Source organism: Taeniopygia guttata, chromosome 9 (assembly GCF_048771995.1).
Source record: "Taeniopygia guttata chromosome 9, bTaeGut7.mat, whole genome shotgun sequence".
Lineage (NCBI taxonomy): Eukaryota > Metazoa > Chordata > Aves > Passeriformes > Estrildidae > Taeniopygia > Taeniopygia guttata.
Genome location: NC_133034.1, coordinates 1,384,444 through 1,402,329, shown reverse-complemented (window position 1 = coordinate 1,402,329; position 17,886 = coordinate 1,384,444). Strand labels below are relative to the sequence as shown.

At 41.0% G+C, this 17,886-nt stretch overlaps 1 protein-coding gene across 6 annotated transcripts in view; it reads right to left on the bottom strand.

The window, feature by feature from the left end:
* Nucleotides 1-380: 380 nt before the first annotated feature.
* Nucleotides 381-17,886, bottom strand: part of PIK3CB (phosphatidylinositol-4,5-bisphosphate 3-kinase catalytic subunit beta) — an 88,861-nt gene continuing 71,355 nt past the window's right edge. For 5 of the 6 annotated variants that reach the window (XM_041718137.2, XM_072933252.1, XM_041718138.2 and 2 more), the window contains 11 exons: nucleotides 16,483-16,604; nucleotides 15,465-15,608; nucleotides 14,380-14,479; nucleotides 11,960-12,138; nucleotides 11,205-11,314; nucleotides 10,827-10,905; nucleotides 5,173-5,340; nucleotides 4,622-4,745; nucleotides 3,398-3,543; nucleotides 2,474-2,606; nucleotides 1,727-2,010 (listed from right to left, as the gene is read on the bottom strand). In XM_041718137.2, the coding sequence (XP_041574071.2) occupies nucleotides 1,873-2,010; nucleotides 2,474-2,606; nucleotides 3,398-3,543; nucleotides 4,622-4,745; nucleotides 5,173-5,340; nucleotides 10,827-10,905; nucleotides 11,205-11,314; nucleotides 11,960-12,138; nucleotides 14,380-14,479; nucleotides 15,465-15,608; nucleotides 16,483-16,604 (1,443 nt within the window). In that variant the 3' untranslated portion in view covers nucleotides 1,727-1,872. Of the gene's footprint in view, nucleotides 2,011-2,473; nucleotides 2,607-3,397; nucleotides 3,544-4,621; nucleotides 4,746-5,172; nucleotides 5,341-10,826; nucleotides 10,906-11,204; nucleotides 11,315-11,959; nucleotides 12,139-14,379; nucleotides 14,480-15,464; nucleotides 15,609-16,482; nucleotides 16,605-17,886 lie in introns of all 6 variants that reach the window. The other variant, XM_030280117.4, reaches the window with a different exon arrangement.

Sequence of the window (17,886 nt, the reverse complement as noted above, 5' to 3'; positions counted from 1 at the left end):
AATTCACATGCTGTGAATTACCTGAGGATGTCATTACTTTTTTCAGAGCTGTCACCTGCAATGTTGTTTCTTTTTAACTTTCTTGCCATCTGCTATAGAAATAATAATAATTTTAAAAAGGACATGGCAAACTTTAAATGCTACTATATTGTATATTAAAAAACCAAAACCAACACAAACCCAACAAAACCAACCCACATACCACTTGTTACTTTAAAAATAGTCTAGAAGTCTTTTCAGACAGATGAGCCCATAGGGTGAGGAAACAAGAACCAATGCCCTACACAGAACTGATTCCAGGTAAGTTCTTAACCACTAAGATAAACATAGAAACCCCAAAATAACAAAAAAAAAAAAAAAAACCAAAAAAAAAACCACTCTCAACAAAGTAAAACCTACTTTAATAAAATTCATACATCATCCAACATTTCTAAGCAGAACAACCATTTAGTCAAAAAGTAAATATATATGTTTAATTCTCTTTCAAATGTCCACAAGAATCAAGAGCTACCAGTGTTCCTTGGAGAACAAGCAGTAGTTAAACCTCCCTTGCTGATGTTCAGGAACAATTTGTTACATCTTTTAACCAGCAGTTCCCTATTGCACGTAACAAACTCGCTCTCCATTTAAGCACCCAAAAGCCTGGTACCTCACTAAATAAATTAAAACAAATCCAGTTTCTGCAGCAACCATCTTCAACATATATATCTCAGTAAAGCAAAATTCCTGCAAGCTTTTAATAAATAAAGTCAGAAAATCAGTGACTGCATTGGTGTTCTGTGGCATGATCTTTCCCCATAGACTCTTGCTTCACCAACCACTTGGGGTTTTTGGTATGCATGCTTTAAAAATCACTTTGTGTAGTATATTTAATGAAAACATCCCTTACATAGGTCAGTACATTTTGCAGGGAAGAATTGATCTGAGACAGGAATTTCAGTGTAAGGCTGGAAGGAACTTCTTGCTGGAGCCAAACCAAACTGTGCCCCTCTGGGAGCTGAAGGCAAAGCCCCAGAGGCTGAGTGACTGTAACCAACAAGGGATTCTCAGGCATGTCTGGAATTGGCCTAACCTTCCTCATTCTGAAGGGCTTCCTTTGTGTCTTAAGTCAGAGGAAGAAAGCTGTGCAGCCCTGAACATCTGGATGCTGCATCACATCTGTCAGGTCTCCCCCACCCTCCACACACCCACCCTTCCTTCGGCAGCAGCACAGACATGAAGCAGCTCCCTGCAGTACAGTGATACTATTGCTATTTACAGTAGAATTAATGCATCTGTGCCAGCAGGGCAGAGGTCATATGAAAAATATACACAATACGCTCATTTTATAGCCAGATTAGGATATAAAAAAATGTACTCTTCAAGTCCTAACTTTAAACAAAGAACAGTTCTGTAAGAGGTCTTCAAACCTCCCGAGGATATGTTAGAGCACATGACCCTAACGTATAAAAACAAATATTTACACCTCCATAAAGTACCAAAGAATTTTTAAAAATGCCTAGTAGCTCTCAGCGTGCAAAGTCAGCAGGAACTGATTATCCAGGATGTTCACTAACTGTAGAGACAGTCTTGGAATCAAGCATTCAGAAGCGGAGTGCAAACAACTCGGGAATTATTTCGGTCTGTTTCTTTTTGCTGTTGTTTCCGTTCTTGTTTTGGATCAGGTCATAGAATCACAGAATGTGCTGAGCTGGAAGGGACCCATCAGGATCAGAGTCCAACTGCTGGCCCTGTGTGGGGCTCTCCAAGAACCACGCTGTGCCTGAGAGCATTGTCCCAGTGCTTCCTGAAGTTTTGTTGGTCCATACCACAGAAACCCCTTACAAACACTCATCAAGGTAACCTTCAGCTTAGTGCAAATGCCAGAATCTCCTAGGACCTGTAATCTTTTCTGACAGTGTGGGCCATCCAGTTCACTTTAGTAGTCCAACTTTCTCGTAGAGCTTCATCAAACTTTTGCTTGAACTGTTTTAGTGCTTCTTCTTCACTCTTCCCTAAGGCCAGGGAGTCCTAAGGCAACAGGGAAACAAGGACTGTTAGGAGTTTTAAAAAGCATAGTTAAACCGTCCTTCACCTTTCAACACAAGCCACAGTGTGTTTTGTTCTCCTTTGACACTTTTTTGCTTACTACTCATTGAGCAATACATCATTTGGTTTAAATAATATATCTTCCTGGGTTTCAAAATAAAACTGAAAGAGAATGAAGCAAATAATTTTCACCTTTCCAGGTCTATGTTTGTGCCAAAATGTAAAATATCTCTGAGATGACTCCATTTAAGATGCACAGATCGTCACCCTCTGAGCACTAGGCCTGACTACAGACCTTGTTCTATACAGCTGAAAAAGAAAACGTCAAGGACTGTGTGGAAATCTTCACAGAAATGGGAAACAATGAAAATGTATTAATCCTGGAATCAAAAAATCACATCCTGGAAAAATGCTGAGTCCTGCTGAGCTGTAGCTCTTACTTTACCTTGAGATACTGGATGTCCTTGATAGAGGTGAGCTCTGGCAGCCCTGCAGTCAGCATCAGTGCAAAGAGGGTAATAAATAGGTTGCCGTGCTTGCGCAGGATCAGGTAGGCTTCCTCACAGTACTGCCGGAACCTGTGCGGGCGGGCAGGGAGCACAGCAGGGAGAGTCACACACTGCAAGTGTCTGCAGCTGTTACTGTTTTACTGTTACCTGCACTCTGTCAGCTGTCTGACAAACACAGCACACAGAGGACAGAGATGCCCGCAGAACCTGTGTTTGTGCATTCCCACAGACACATCCCACATCTCCCCAGTATGAAACACCACCAGCTGCCCTTCGGAAAGAACAAAAGTGCCAGGGGTCATGGTCCCACCTCCCTGAGAATCTGTTAGGTGAAATGCCCTGATGATCCTATAGGGTGGACTACAGTGGAAAAGCCAAAGCTCTATTACAGTCCCTCTAATCTCTGTCATTTCTAATTCCTTCCATGCTCAAAACTGAGCCAGCTTCTGGGGTTGGTGGCCCACAAGCTCATGGCTCCTCGTGCCAAGCATCCAAGCAAGGCCAGCACGGGGCAGCACAAGGAACTTGCCCTGATTGAGAGGAAGGGCAGGAGGGAGCCCCTTCCTAAGGGCAGCGCTTGTACAACAGTCTGGCAGCCCTGCCTGGAGCCCAGAGCTGCGGCAGGCAGAGCTGAGCCCAGCAGAACCTGCCACCTCTGCTGTGGGAGATAACTGCAGAGCTGCAGCTCCTGGTTCTGAAGTCATCTGTGGATATTCCAGCTCAGGGAAAGCAGTAGATAGTCTTGTAAATGCATGTTGGCACACTTCCACACAAGTGCAAATGAGCAAACTAACCCCAGGTAGGTTCTGGGATGCTAAAAAGTATCATCTCAATTACAAATAGATCAAAGTAACACTCACCGACCAAATTTTTCAGTGTTCCCTGTTTTTCCTTGTTGAATAACATGAATGAAATCATAGGTGAGTATGAAAGGTACCCGTTCCCTTTTAATTCCAAACTTGGACTTAAAGTTTCCAAGAATATGCCCAAAATCTATGTGAAAGAGCTAAAAAAAAAACCAAAAACAAAACAAAAAACAAGTGAAAAATAATCTCTCCTATGAAATGTGTCACTTTTTAAATGTCTCTACAGGACACACGTATCAAGAACAGCTAACTTCTAATGTTACTCTCCAAAACCTCCAAAAGGTTGTGGTTTCTACCCTTTGGAAGTATTTGGTTCTAAACCACTTCAAGATTTAAAGTCAGTAATAACATCCATACTCTTCTAAGTGACCACTGCAGCAAAAGATTCTCTCAGGTTTAGGCTGCTGCTGCCACAGAGAGACATCTTGGTGGCAGTATCAGACAAAAAATGAGCCCAAGGATGAGCCCACAAGGATCAACATCATCACAACCAAGACCTTCCCACACAAGAACAGAGACAAAGGTAGCAGAGCTGAGTTCATCTGAAGGATGATGAACATCCTGTGGCAGTTCCCCATGTTAGCATTGAGGTTAAAGGCATTCCAGCTTTCTTCAAGGAAGTACAAACTTAAAAAGAATACTGCCAATGTCTGTAAAACTCTCAATTTTATAATCTTTCCTGATTTTCTAGGAAGAATAATTTCAATTAAATCAGACAAGTTACATTACAATAAAGTAGCAACAAAGAAAGCACATGTCTAGGAGCTCTCCCAGGTTCTGAGTGTACAGCATTGTGCTGGTGCTGGGCTCCACACTGAGCATTTCTGCAGGGCTGAGCTGCACAGACTCACTTCAGGGAAACCACACTGCTCCAAAATGCAGTTCATGGATTTTTAAGGGCAGCCCTTTGCAAGATACCTGAAGACCACTTTTATTCAATTAATATGAATCATTATAAGGCCTCTTGGATGGTCTGTAAAAGCTCTGCAGAACAGCCTCCCTCCATACAGAATTGCTGATGGACCAGGCTGTTCTCTGTCCTTCCCCCAGCATTACATTTCCTTTCCTTGAAGCTCTCTCCAATCCTCAGTGAACCACTCAGCTCTAACCCTGTGTGCCTTTCCTTTTACCAAGACACCAAAGAAATTACAAATTCTCAAGAAAACTCTTGCACACCAAGGACACCAAAGGCATTCTGCCTACAGAAGGGATTTTTACCTGCCCATTTTTCCTGACCATGATATTGTCACTGTGTCTGTCACCAATTCCCAGCACATATGTAGCTACACAGTAGCCAGCACAAGACAGGGTAAATTCTTCAATGGCTCGATCCAAGTCGTCTCTGTAACCACACAGAAAATTGTATTAGTGCACACTGCTGGAATTCATGTTATGCCTTGGTCTCAGAAAGGGTTTTTGCTTGTTTAAACAAGAAGTCCATCAGGATGCTATAAAACCAGAATTACTTGAGGAAAAAACACTGTAAAGGTAGCTATGGGGAACAAGCAGTATGGAAGGCAACACCAAGGCTTGAGACTCATGTAGTTTTCTTAGGTTTGTTTGTGCTGCCAAATTTAATCTAACTTACTCAACAGCATACAGCCAAAATGCTGCAAATGCCAGGCCCAAGGGTACCGTGAATCTCAGGCAGAATTTGATATGCTAAAAAAGCAATTAGCAAGAAACCACACCTTCCTCCAGACCAAAAGAGAAACTTCAGAGAATTTTGTAGCTTATACTATAGCTGAGAGAATAAGTGTAGAAATTACCCTAAATTGTATTCCTTCAGCCAGTTCAAGAGTGCGTCCTTGTTGAAGGCAGCAGCTGCAGCAACATTGCTGCTGTTTAACTGAATGTCAGCAATAGTTTCTGAGCTAGAAACAGCCTCAATGAGGCCAGAGTGATCTCCAGTTGCTAAACAGCCATAGGGCAATATCCTGCAAGGAAACACAGAATCACATCAGAACCTAAAACTGCAAAATGCTTCTTTAGTGTATTCAGTGTTTGGAGATGAATACTCATGATTTTTGGCTTAATACTCATGTGGACAGCAAACTCTCAAGGGGTAATATACAGGAATTTCTTGTAAAGGTTAAAGACCAGAAATACATTTAAAACTTTCATTTTCCTATTATGTATATAGATGCAAAGAAGAGAGACATTTTAAAATGCCTAATTTTGCTTTTTACTGGAACCCAGTTTCTTGTAACTTCCCAGGACAAGCCACAGAGGGAGCCCTGTGTCTGCATTTGTGAATTCCTGCCAGGACAGACCCTGACCTGCTCCAGTTCACTCCCCATAAATTATTGCTGGAAACGCAAAAGAGGATTTTATCCTTTTCCACCATCTTCCTACTTCAAGGGAAGATGCTAGAAATCCTTCTAAATATTAACATAAAGAATGTTTTCCAGCTCTTACTAAACTGAAGCATAAAAACCCAATGAAAAACAGGAATACATCTCTTAACTGGCTTAGTATCTCAGAACACACCTGTGCATTCACACACTGTGACCAGTGAAAATAATTCTTACCATGTCACTGCATTACAGTGAGACAGTTAAAGATGAAAATCAAGGAGAGATGTGCATAAATAGGTTAAGTGTATCTTTTCCCAATACATTTCCTCCCTCCGGATGCTTAAAAAGCTCAACAGAATGGCAACATCCCATTAGATGGGAGCTCAGCATTTGCAAGTGAAACTTACAGCAAACTTATCAAAGACAATGCATCACAAATTGAGGTGTCTGCTCTTGTACCAGGCAGCTCAGGCCAAGAATATGATCTCAATTATGGTTATGGTCCATGGGTAAGAGAATGAATACCAACAAAAATCTACACTGCAGCACAGAAGGTATAGGCTAACACTCACTGACTTACAGAGCTGTATAAAACAATTGCAGGACATTAAAACTGATGTGTGTACTACCTTCAGACATAGATAGATATAGATATAGATATAGATATAGATAGATATAGATATAGATATAGATATAGATATAGATATAGATATAGATATAGATATAGATATAGATAGCTTCACTTTTGGTGAAGCTGTCATTAGTATTTTTATATATAAAGTTTAATATATTAAGTTTAATAGCTACAAAGCGTAACTATATCTCTAAACTGACACAGCCTATTATCCCAAGCCATGGAAGAAAAAGAAATAAAATTTCTTATGAAATTAAACACAACTTTTTAGGCCTTATAGCTATCAGGGAACTGAGCAGCTTCTCCATCAAGGGGATAACACAACTGAAGTGGAGCAAGTCGTGGTGTCTTGGAGTGGCTACCTAGAACAGAGGCTGGACAAGATTCAGAGAATAAAGTGGGTATTTACTGAAGGCCTTCAATAGCCACACCTTGGGCCTCCCAGAGGCTGCACCCAAGATGGACAATGGGCACCAGTTTTTCAGACAATTGTGAGTTTGGTCCATTGACATATCAGGGGTTAATGCTCCAGTTACAGCTTCAGGTAATGAAGTTATTTACCCCCAGTTTGTTTCCCCCTAAATCACTTTTTTTAATACTTTTGGGCCTCAGAGAGTAAAGTATCCTTGAGCTTCAGGCCCAGAGGGATTGTTTTATCTGACCAAAATGCGAAGACAGTAACTAACACTCCGTATGGAGTTTGGAGTTATACGCTAATGCACTACAGGATCTGAAAAATATGAAAGCTAAAATCCTAAGGCATCAGAAGCAGTAACAATATGGACTGGGATTCTTCCCTACTGGCAACAAAGTGCACTGAAAACCAGATTCAACAGGCTATTTCAAGAGCACTCAACTTCAAAACAGTGCAGGCTTGGAACATTCTTCGTGTTTCTGTTCTGAGCCCTGCCCAGTCCCAGCCCTGTCCCCAGAGCACGGGCTCTCCAGGAGCAGGAGGGTGGCTGGGATTGCCCCTGGGCATGGGGAAGCTCTGCCCATCCTTATCACCACACCACAAATGGGAGCCAGAGCTGGCCAGGTTAAAGTGCACACTGGCCTCCTTCCATGGCACCGCAACCCACCCCGCTCGCGGCTGAGCTGGGCACACGGCCAACAACTTCCCCTTCAAAAGCAGGGAATGATGAAAGCCTGCAGCCCCTGGAGAGCTGTGTGCTTACAACTGCAGGAAAAAACATCCTTGTCAGAGAGACAGTTTGACAGGAGTCAAGTTAGGGACAAATCCTCTGGGCCCTTTCCATCTCATCCTGGTCTTTCTGACTTCAGCATCTGTCAGCAGGATATGCTCCCTGCTTTTTAAAGCCAGCAAAAGCCATGGACACATCAATACTGAAATCCTGTGCAGGACAAAAAATTCTCTTCATCATTTAAAACTGTTCTTTATTTCAAGTGTTTCATTCACCAAAGCAGTGCCCTTCCAAACACATACGAAATACTGGTAATTTATCAATACATTTTCTGTAATTTCAGGTCAAACAGTTTAAAAATGATGACATGTTAAAGAGTTGTAACAAATACATTTTTCAGGATGTGTATGAACTCTGATTTCACTCATACACACCATGTAACCTCAGATCTCACATATGTAAGGGAGACAAAAATGAAAGCCCAGTATAGACAGGCACTGAAATGAAAAAGTGTTTTGGAGAATGTCCTGCGTCTGGTCAAAAAGTAACTAAATATCAAATACTTTTATGACAATTTACCACAGCAAAGGCGACTTGGTATAGCTCAAACTCCTCAAATTCATGATTTGTTACTTTACTCATTTCTCCACTAACACAACTTTGATGCTGTAACAGAGCTAAAGCAGCCCAAACACTGATACAAGGATTTTCCTGAGAGGTGCAGCACCACAGACCCCACAGCATCCTTGGGAAGAGAGAAGTTGTGCTCCTCTGCTGTGACATGTATTTGAAATAGGCCATCTACTTCCTGCTCAGTGTTCAGGCACAAGTTTGTCTTAGAAATTAAGGTGTGGGGATTAACTAAAAAATATACTTTTTGCTTTGTTCATTTCTCTCTGCTGCCTGGATGATGTTTGAGGTAGACTGACCAAAGGCAGAGTCCTCTAAATGTCAATGTTTGTCTTGGTGCTGGTCCTGTTCTGGGAAGCAGATCCACCCTATGCCCCAGGCTTTCCTCAGCTGTGCCCACACAGGGAAAGCCCAGCTTGAAGGACTTAGAGGAGCACATGGTGCCATACTCCTGCACACAAGTGTCCTCTCTGACACACCCCCTGCCCTGTTTGTCACCCATAAGACAAATTAGTTGGCAGTTAAACAAACAAGCAAACATTTCTCCTCCTTGAGCTCTCAAAATCAATATATATTTGGCATTCCTCTCTAGAGCTGAGAAATCCCACCGGGAATATTGTGCTTGCTTTAGACACAGACCGAGCTTAGGTTTCCTTTTCAATCACTGCTAGAGAACTGAGTGCGGACTGCAGTGCAATTAGAAGGGAACTGATCCTGTCCCCAGCTCAGTGGTGCACTGGCTGCCATTTGATCCATGCCTCATGGAAGCTGGACAATCTGCTTGTTCCAAAACACAGCTGATGGGGAGCAGCAGCAGCCAGGGCTGCTCTGACACTGCTGGCACGAGTGAGAAGCCCTGCTTTTACTTGGATGGAGTTATCAGATTCTTTGCAGTGGAAAAAAGTTGAAAAGTGCAAAATCCATTGTGCATCCACAAATGGAAATAACTTCAGGGAAACTAAGGATGATACAGGGCAAGAAGCAAGGACTGCACTCTTTGGTATGGGGATGTGGCACTGTATTTTTCAGGAATGCAGCTCTGATACTACTTTTTCATTTGAGACCATACTTCTCATCCAAGCAAAAAGTAACCACTGAGTCCTGACTCATGAACATGGCAAAGAACTCTCTCCACCACTGCCGGCTCATAGATTCTGGAGTTACCTCTTCTTGAGAGAAACGCAGGCTATAAACCCAGAGATGCCAAAACCTCACCCTGCTGGCTGTGCCCTCATGCTCTGGGTGTTCTGAGTGCTGTTTTGGCCAATTCTGTTCTTAAGAAAGGTCATTCCAGAGTCTTGACAAGTGCCTGACTAATCTCTTTGACAGACACTGAACTGTAACCCTGACTCAATCCCAGGATTTTATTTCATAATTGTAACTATGACAGGATGAATGGAAGGAAGATGCTCCCAGTTAAGCAAACAAATTGAAGAGGCCAAATATAGAACTTCAGTTCTCACTAGGAACTTCCCCTTTCTACTTTTTTTTCTTCACAGAGTTTTAAGAAAAATCTTGGATATCAGAGCTTCTTTTTGGTTTTCCTTTGTTGTGTTAAAAAAAAAAAAAAAAAAAAAAAAAAAAAAAAAAAGCCTTAGTCAGGCACAGCATATTTGATGACTCTAATCACTGTTCCTGTTTGCTAGGCATGGTGTGTGGCCCAGGCTGGAACCACAAACGGCTTCTGGGAAGGCAGCTACTGAGAAATGCCTCATCTGGGATTCCACAGCTGCCAGAGGCTGTCCTTGCCCCCAAATACTGGATCAGCCTCCTCACAGTCACTTTATAATGACATAAATGACCTAAGGTTTCCTCAAGTCAGTGTTCAACTTCACACACACTCAACCATCTCATCACAACTGTACCTTTCCAGAAACAATTTGTAATTCACATTCCTGCCTTTCCTTAAGCATCCTAAGTAACAAATTGATAACTTTGCTAACCTGTGCTGTTATGTGCCTTAGGTACTTCCCACTACTATACTTGAACATAAAAAATTTGAAAATACCTCCAGGAATCTATATGAAGTATTTCAGGCAATATTTAAATATAAGAACTTCTAGACTTGTAAACAGAACTTACACACAGAGGATTACAGCTCTCGAACAGACATACAAAATTTAATTTATGGCTAAAACCAGTTTCTAATAGTGTGACACCCAGTTCCTTCTTTAAGACTATTTTCCTAAAGTCCAATTGGAATTTGTGAATTATATTACCTAAAACTGGCTCATAAATTTGGGTGAAAAGGCTTTCCATGTACTAGTGGGTATTAACACTGAGCAATGATTGATACTGTTGTTCTTAGGAATACTTCAGTATTCCTTCAAAGAAGTCATGTTTACCTGATCAAGGATACAAAAGTAAGAAAGCTGCTATGCAAGGGACTTTGGAAGATACAAAGATATTTCTGATTGGAAAAATGCATTCTGGCATCGAAACTGTGTTTTGCCAGCAAGAGAGAGTGACTTCAGGGTTGCAGATGTTCCCAGTGGCTCTAAGTGCTGGTGTGAGCAGCAATGAGAGCTCTGCTCACAGCAGGAAGGAGCGGAGGTAACGCTCCCCACAGCCTGCTCACCTTGGCCATGACAGCTGGAACATCTGCGCACCCCAGATGTGCAGCAAAAGGACAATGGGGAATGTGCTAAGAGCAGGAAAGCTTTATTTCTCAAAGCAGACCCTCCATCCAAAGAAAGCAGCCCCCAGGAGCTCCTTACCGGAGATCCAGGCCAGCCTCTTTCCACAGAATGTCCATCAAGCGCAAAATCTGCAGCGTCAGCATGTCCTGCCGGAGATCTGCAACGAGAGGTGACACCAGTGCTTCAACTCCTCAAACTTCCTCCAGTTCCCAAGGCCTTCAGAAAAAGGGATCTAAAAATACTCACTCAGCTCAAGGGTTAAAGTGGTATTAATCATAAATATATAGTCCTGACTGGCTGTGTCCATGCTTTGAAACTCAGCCAGAAGATCCTTAATTGGTTTACTGATGTCAGAGTAATCCATGCTTACATTATGGCAATACAGAATAACACAGTTCAAGTGCAAACATGACAGTGAAGGAAAAGGAAAAATTGAAAGTTTATAGCATTTCTTACCATCACCATTTTTAAAGATGATCCCTACAAGATCTCCTCCAAACATTTTGTTGTTGTACACTATCCAGAGAGGCTTCATTTTAGAATCCATATATCTACACTTCTCAACACTAGAAGAAAATGTAACAGAAGTCTTAGTTAAATAGGAATAATTCACCTGAAAAGATCTAAACATGGTTCAGAACATAAGAGAACAGGTAGACTTCCTATCTGGAAGTACTTAAATGCTCTGTCTGCTTTCATTCTGCTGCTATGTCACAAGCACTCACCAAGCTATGAACACATTTGTTACATATGGAAAGTATTTGATACTGACTAGTGAATGTATCTCTACTGCTTAAATCAAGCATCCTCATTTTCAGAGAAAATTGTTTTCTTTATATCCTTTTCCATCAATTTTTAAACTTTATATTTAAGTGTTGTGGAAAGTTTTTGTGGCCTTTGTGCTTATTGTTAAAAACAAAAGCCAGGAATGCAGTCAAATTCACTTTTAGGCTTACATTTAAACATGTTTAGCCATGGTAATGCATTGTCTAAGAGAGTATTAAGTTTCATGTTGGATCAAAAAAATCCTTCAATTTACCTGATACCTTAACCTCAGAAGATGCACAGCAGAGCTTCTGTCACTACAGGAGAAGTTCCCTGTGGCAGCATGTGCTGAACAATGCAGCCAGAGGAAGTTCAGACACAAATGTGCTCCTGCTCTACTGCTGCCATGCAAAGCTATGGTGAAATTGTGCTCACTCTTTACTTACTGCAGCTCTGAGAGTATAACAGAAGGATTCAGAGGAGACTGGAGGTCAGAAAGTGCTTCTCTGTAAGCATTTTGTTTCAAACACGTATGCATTGCATCTTTGCCTTTTGCTTTGCTTTGCTTCATGGCATTCAGCTTAATTAGACTATTTAAAGTCTTCATTTTATTGAGGGCTTCCACCTGAAAGAGATATTTTATCATTAAGTTATTGCTCTCATTTGAGATGTAACAATGTGAAATTCTATTTCACAACAAAACCAAGTATTAAATAATTCTACAACTTCAAAAAAAATGGAAATAATGGATGGAAATCCAATTGCTCAAGTTTCAGAAATACCATTTTCATAATTAACAGAGACACTGATGAGGGTGAAATCTCCTAAACTTTGAGTCACTTTTAAAAGCATGACCTAACATTTAAAAAAAAAAAATAATGAATGAGGCATTTAATGTATGACACATTAACACATATTCCTTCTTCAAAGTACAATTTTTAGTTCCCTATTTCAACAAAGCACATAACATAGGTGCCCCCTAGGCATTCTGAAGTAACAGAAAACTGATTATTTCATACTCTAACAAACTGAGACATTACTGGAGATGAGCTGTGGATGCAGATACTTCATCGTTCACATTAAGTTGCATCCAGTGAGGAATGGCCACGTGACCACTTACACACAATTTTCACAGAACAAAGTCTTAAATGTGTGTCATTAAAATCCTGCTGAAGTCAGGCAGAACACAAAACTTTAATTGTCTACATTGTTTAAAATCATAGCATCGCAATTAAGCAAAGTTTTTACCTTAGAAGTGTGTAAAAAGTCAAGGTAATTATTTGCAATAATACAGATGGGTTTAACTCCTTTTCCCCCTTCCGTTTTGCCAAGTTTTTTACTGTTCCAACATCTCTAAAGAAACTGGTGATGTAAATGTGTAACACTGACAGAGCAAAGCCCTATGACAAACCTAGACAATACATACAGCAAATACAACTTCTACATCTAAGCAACTTTTTGACTAAATAGTCCTTCTAACAATCAGCTGTGCTTGCACCAGTAAGGTGCTGAGTGATACACAGATTCTCTAGCAAGCAGCAGCAATGCAACAATCATGAAAGCCCTTTTCTATACAAGGAAGCTTCAGCCTGACTTACAAGGTGCTGAGTCAAAAGTCACCCCTCCCACAGTCTGAATCCTGCCAGGCAGGATGCTGTGGAAATTGTATGGAGTTTGATTATAAAACTGGGCAGTGGAGACCTGACAGGTCAGCCATCTGTCAAAACCAAAAGGGCTCTGCTTTTCCACTATTCTAGGAGCTGTACAAACATCAGTGACAAGGGAACAAAATGGAACCTGTGTTGTACAAACAGGAACTTTTTGAAGTATTTCTACTTTGAATTTCTTCCGTGTTTGCACAGTTGGGAATTTTTTTGCCCCTTCTTTGATTGTACTGACATTTGCTTCCTGTAAAGTGCACAAAAACTTTACTGACCTTACATCTATTACTTAAAGCATTTCACCACCTACTCTTTTCATGATTTTGACAATGCTAAGGAGCACACATGGAAGAGACGGTCTTTTCCATGTCCTGTGAGCTGCAGCAATAAAGAGCACAACAGAACATCCCTGTTCCACATGCTCCCAAAGCAGTTTCAATGCAGACAAACACCACAATCAGTGTTACTCATTCACTGAGTGAATCTCTGTGGCCTGATACAGTAAATACTTTAACTCCAAAAAGAGACCAGTTTTCAAATATTTTTAAGATCACAATCTAAATTAACTCACTAAAACCACATTAGAGACTTCAAACATGATTTGTGAGCATCTCTTAATGATCTGGTGGTACAATTACTAGTGCTTTCAAAAGCAAACCTCTCATGCTTACTAGGGTACTTAAAAGCAAACATATCCCTCCTTTGTTCGCTCTTTGTGTGTGAGTGTGTGTGTGTGTAAATGACAGACTTATATTAACACTAAAATGAGTATTTGGGTGATTTGCAACACCTTTTAACAAAAGCCAAAGCTGCAGGAAGTAGTCCTGGAGTAATCTAGGTAAAATTTAGAACAAGCTACCCTTCCAGGGAGAAAAACTTGAAATGCACAGAAGCCCTTCTTCAGTTAATCCAGAGAGCCCCTGTTGTGTCCAGAATGCACAGACAGTGCAGAAGGTGTCTCACAGGTCTTAGAGCACTGTAAAATCAGCTCCCTGAAGCCCCACAGCCCTGGCTGCCTTCTGTGCCATGGAGGCTGCTCCATCACTCAGCTCTTTTAATTCCCTGTGTTACTTGTGCCTCCTTCTCCTCTGCACTGCCCAACTTCGTCAAGGCAGCCAATACCCTGCCCAGGAGCAATGGAGTAAGGATGGGGCTTCCAGGCTTGGGTAAGTCAGGAAGACATGGAAGGGAAGGGAAGTCCCTACCTGTTTAGCCAGCACCTTCATGTGAGCCACGCTCCCCCTGCAATAAGCCTCCAGTATCAGACCGAACTGCACCGACACGGCGGGGATGTGAACCTCCGACCTGCCAGAGGAAAAGCTGCTCATCAGACCACAGCACCCACACAACTGCATCGTTCCAGTCACTCAAAAACCCAAAACAAACACAAAAACCCCAAAACAAATGTTAGCCCACCTCATGGTCACATCAAACATTAGAACACCTCGTGGTCATGTAGCTGAAACAAGCCAGATTTCCTAGGAGATGCCAGAACCCCTCTGTGTTGGAGATGATGAGGACAGGCCAGTTTGGATGCAGCATCCTTGCTTCGAGGCCCAGGGCTGCTCGAGGGGCAGCAGGGCTCATGCCAAGAGCTAGTGACTTTATACCTGCTTCAGGACACCCTTTTATTCAGAGCAGCACTGAGAAGTCATTGAAGGGCTGACTTTAAACCACACATTCTCCATTCTTTGTAAGGGAAAAGCCCAATTTACCTGAAGGAGAACACTTTGAAACAAACCACTGAATTTTTTATCAGAGCCAATTAGCCTCCAAAACATTTTCATGCAACACTTGTTCTTTTTAGCTAGAAATGTTAAAATTAATTGTGTTCTAAAGACAGAATCAGCCTATCCAACCTATTCCAGTCAATTCTCCAAGGCTTCTGCCATTCCAGAAACTGCTTATCAAAAGTAGCAAGAATACACAGAACAGCTTTTATTTTCTGTTAGACTTGCAACAATAATAATTTTTTCCCAACTATGAGGTATAAATATTGTGCTTGTATTGCACCCACAGCTAAAACAAACACTAGGGGTATTTACAAACCTAACTCATCAGGTAGTCAGAGTTGAATGCAGTTTAGAATACTTTCATCCAAGGGTAGATTACAGACCACTCTAATTTATTTTTAATGAGAGGTCTGATGTATAGATGCCAAAGATAAATAAATGAAGAGGAGTTGTGGGGCACTATGATAACGGCTCATTTAGAAAAATCCTCAAGAAATCATATTTGAAAGCCCAGTCAGGCTCAATAGTTTCAGAAAGATGAAAGGAAAATCTCCTACCTCAGGTGCCAGAATAACATCTGTCCGATTCTCCGATTACCAAGTGCTCTTTCCAGGAGAAACCTGGAGAGTGCACAATCCAGAAAAGGCTCGTACTTCAGGACTTGTACAAGTTGGAGAAGATACTGAGAAAGCTCTTCATCACTAGGATGAGGTACACAAAAGATTAGTGATAGTTTAGAAATTCAAGTGCATATGACAAACCAAATAATGACAGAATTTGGTTCAATACCAAGAGTGTCTCCCAATTTTTCCATCACAAAGAGAAGGACAACACACAACTTAGTGCAACTTCCAGACAGAAATAATTCCAGATGCATTCTTAGGATGGAATTCTAAGCACCCTAATTCCTTGTTTGGATTGGAAAGAAGTCAAAATATTTTCTATTTTACTCCAAAAGTCTATCCTTGACCATTAAAAATTAATCTCTAAATATTCACCACAGAGAATTCAGAATTCAAGGACAGGAAAAGTGCAGTAATGATAATGTTACACAAGTCCTGCCCCAGGTTACAGACGAGAGCAAATGAAATGCAATAAGGGAAGAACTGCAGAGAATGAAGAAATCTGTGAATCAAACTAAATCTCCCAGTAATTCTCTCATTAATTATTACATGCTGCAGCTCACCTTCCCATTAAATGGTACAGCAGAGCGGAGGTGGCTGGGTGCCAGGTGCTACAGTACTTGACTCCAGGAATATTTCTCCCTTTGTTATTAAAACGTTTCTCTCAGAGTTTCTCTCTCTCCTTTGCCCAAGAAAGGGATGAACACCCAGTTCTCTCTGGGACAAAGGTGAACTAGTGTTCTCCTTGCAACATGGAAAATAATCATTATTTCCTACAAGGTGTCAGAATAAGGTGGTTTTATTTAGCTGCCAGTGAGTCTCTCCAGAAATCAGACTGCTTTATTTGGCCACTCATTCATGGCATGCAGTGTGTTCAGCTCTTTCCTCTTGGGGTTCTTTTATCCTGTGAGCAGAAAGAATGAAGTTTGGCTCCCCAGAAACCCTCACCTACCTCATCTGCCTCAAACACCCCACTGCATATTCCCTGACATACTGGTCAGGGTAGTTGAAATCCAGAAGCTCCAAAGCCTCCCTGGGCAGCAGCTTGGGCCAGATCTGCAGGAGGGCCTGAAGCTGTTCCAAAAAAAAGTTGACAGGTAAGGACACAGGTGGGTCTCACTGCTCATAAAGGCACTCAAATGAACAGAAGATGGTGCCCAGCTGCCATGGGGTGGGGAGGGGGGCATAAAGAGCAGAGAAATAATTTGGGTAACTGGGCCCACTTCTGATTAAGTTTCTTATTCTTTAAAATTACGCAAATTATTTTTAGTCTGAAAAACCTGTTTCTTCACATGCAGACACAATGCACAGTAAACAAAAATTAGGTAACACCAGGTATGTATGGCTTAAAAACAGACAGTCAATAAAAATATGATGTTTTGTAAGTGCTTTCATAAATTTATAACCATTTTAGTAACAGTGAAACTTTTATACTAAGGATTAAAAAAAAGGTTTTTGTTGAGAGAGAGCTTTCTTTACCAAAAATATGTATTATTTATCCACTTCAGCTGATGGAGCCTTTTTGAACATTCACTGTGAATAGCAATGAGCTTAAATTGAAAAATAAAATAGGCAGGTTAGATATTACAACAAATGAAAAATCTCTAGACTAATGCAATAATGTGCTGGAAAAAATTACAGAATAAAGTGATGCATAACTTTGGACTACCAAAAAGAAGAACATTTAGAGGCCTCACAAAATAAATTTATTTTATTGCAGTATTATGAAGCTCACAGCTACCTGCTGAGAGCAATATGTATAGAGTTGTATCACTGAAACACTGCACTATAGATACAAATACACTTTAATGCACATTAATATAAATGCATATTAGTATGAATTCAGTGTATGAACAGCACAAGATGTTTCTTTCTGTAGGAGCAAGTCATGATAATAACACCCTTCCCTACAAATTAGGTAACACAGGTTATTTTATATTTCAATAGCATCTTATAGAATCTGAATAATTAAGAAGATCTTGTTTTTCTCCTGATTTCACAATGACTTTACAACAGTGCAAAACCTTTATTTCTACTTTGTCACCCATCAGCTCCTGCTTCCAGTTCCACTAGGACTAACATGAATTCACAATCTCAGCCCACATTTAACAGGCATGTTCATAACGTCATTTATACTTGGGGGCAGATTCTGAACTGAGTCATCATTTTTGAGAAATACAGAAGGCAAGAAATGGGCATGAATCATAGCACAAAGCCAGGGCTGTGCTGCAACTCCACAAATGGAGGAAAGGATCATCTGAACTGTCTCCATGGGCAAATACAGGTATGGACACATGCACAATCCATAATGATGTAAAGTAAAACTAAAGGTGTTTCAAACATAGATGTCACATTC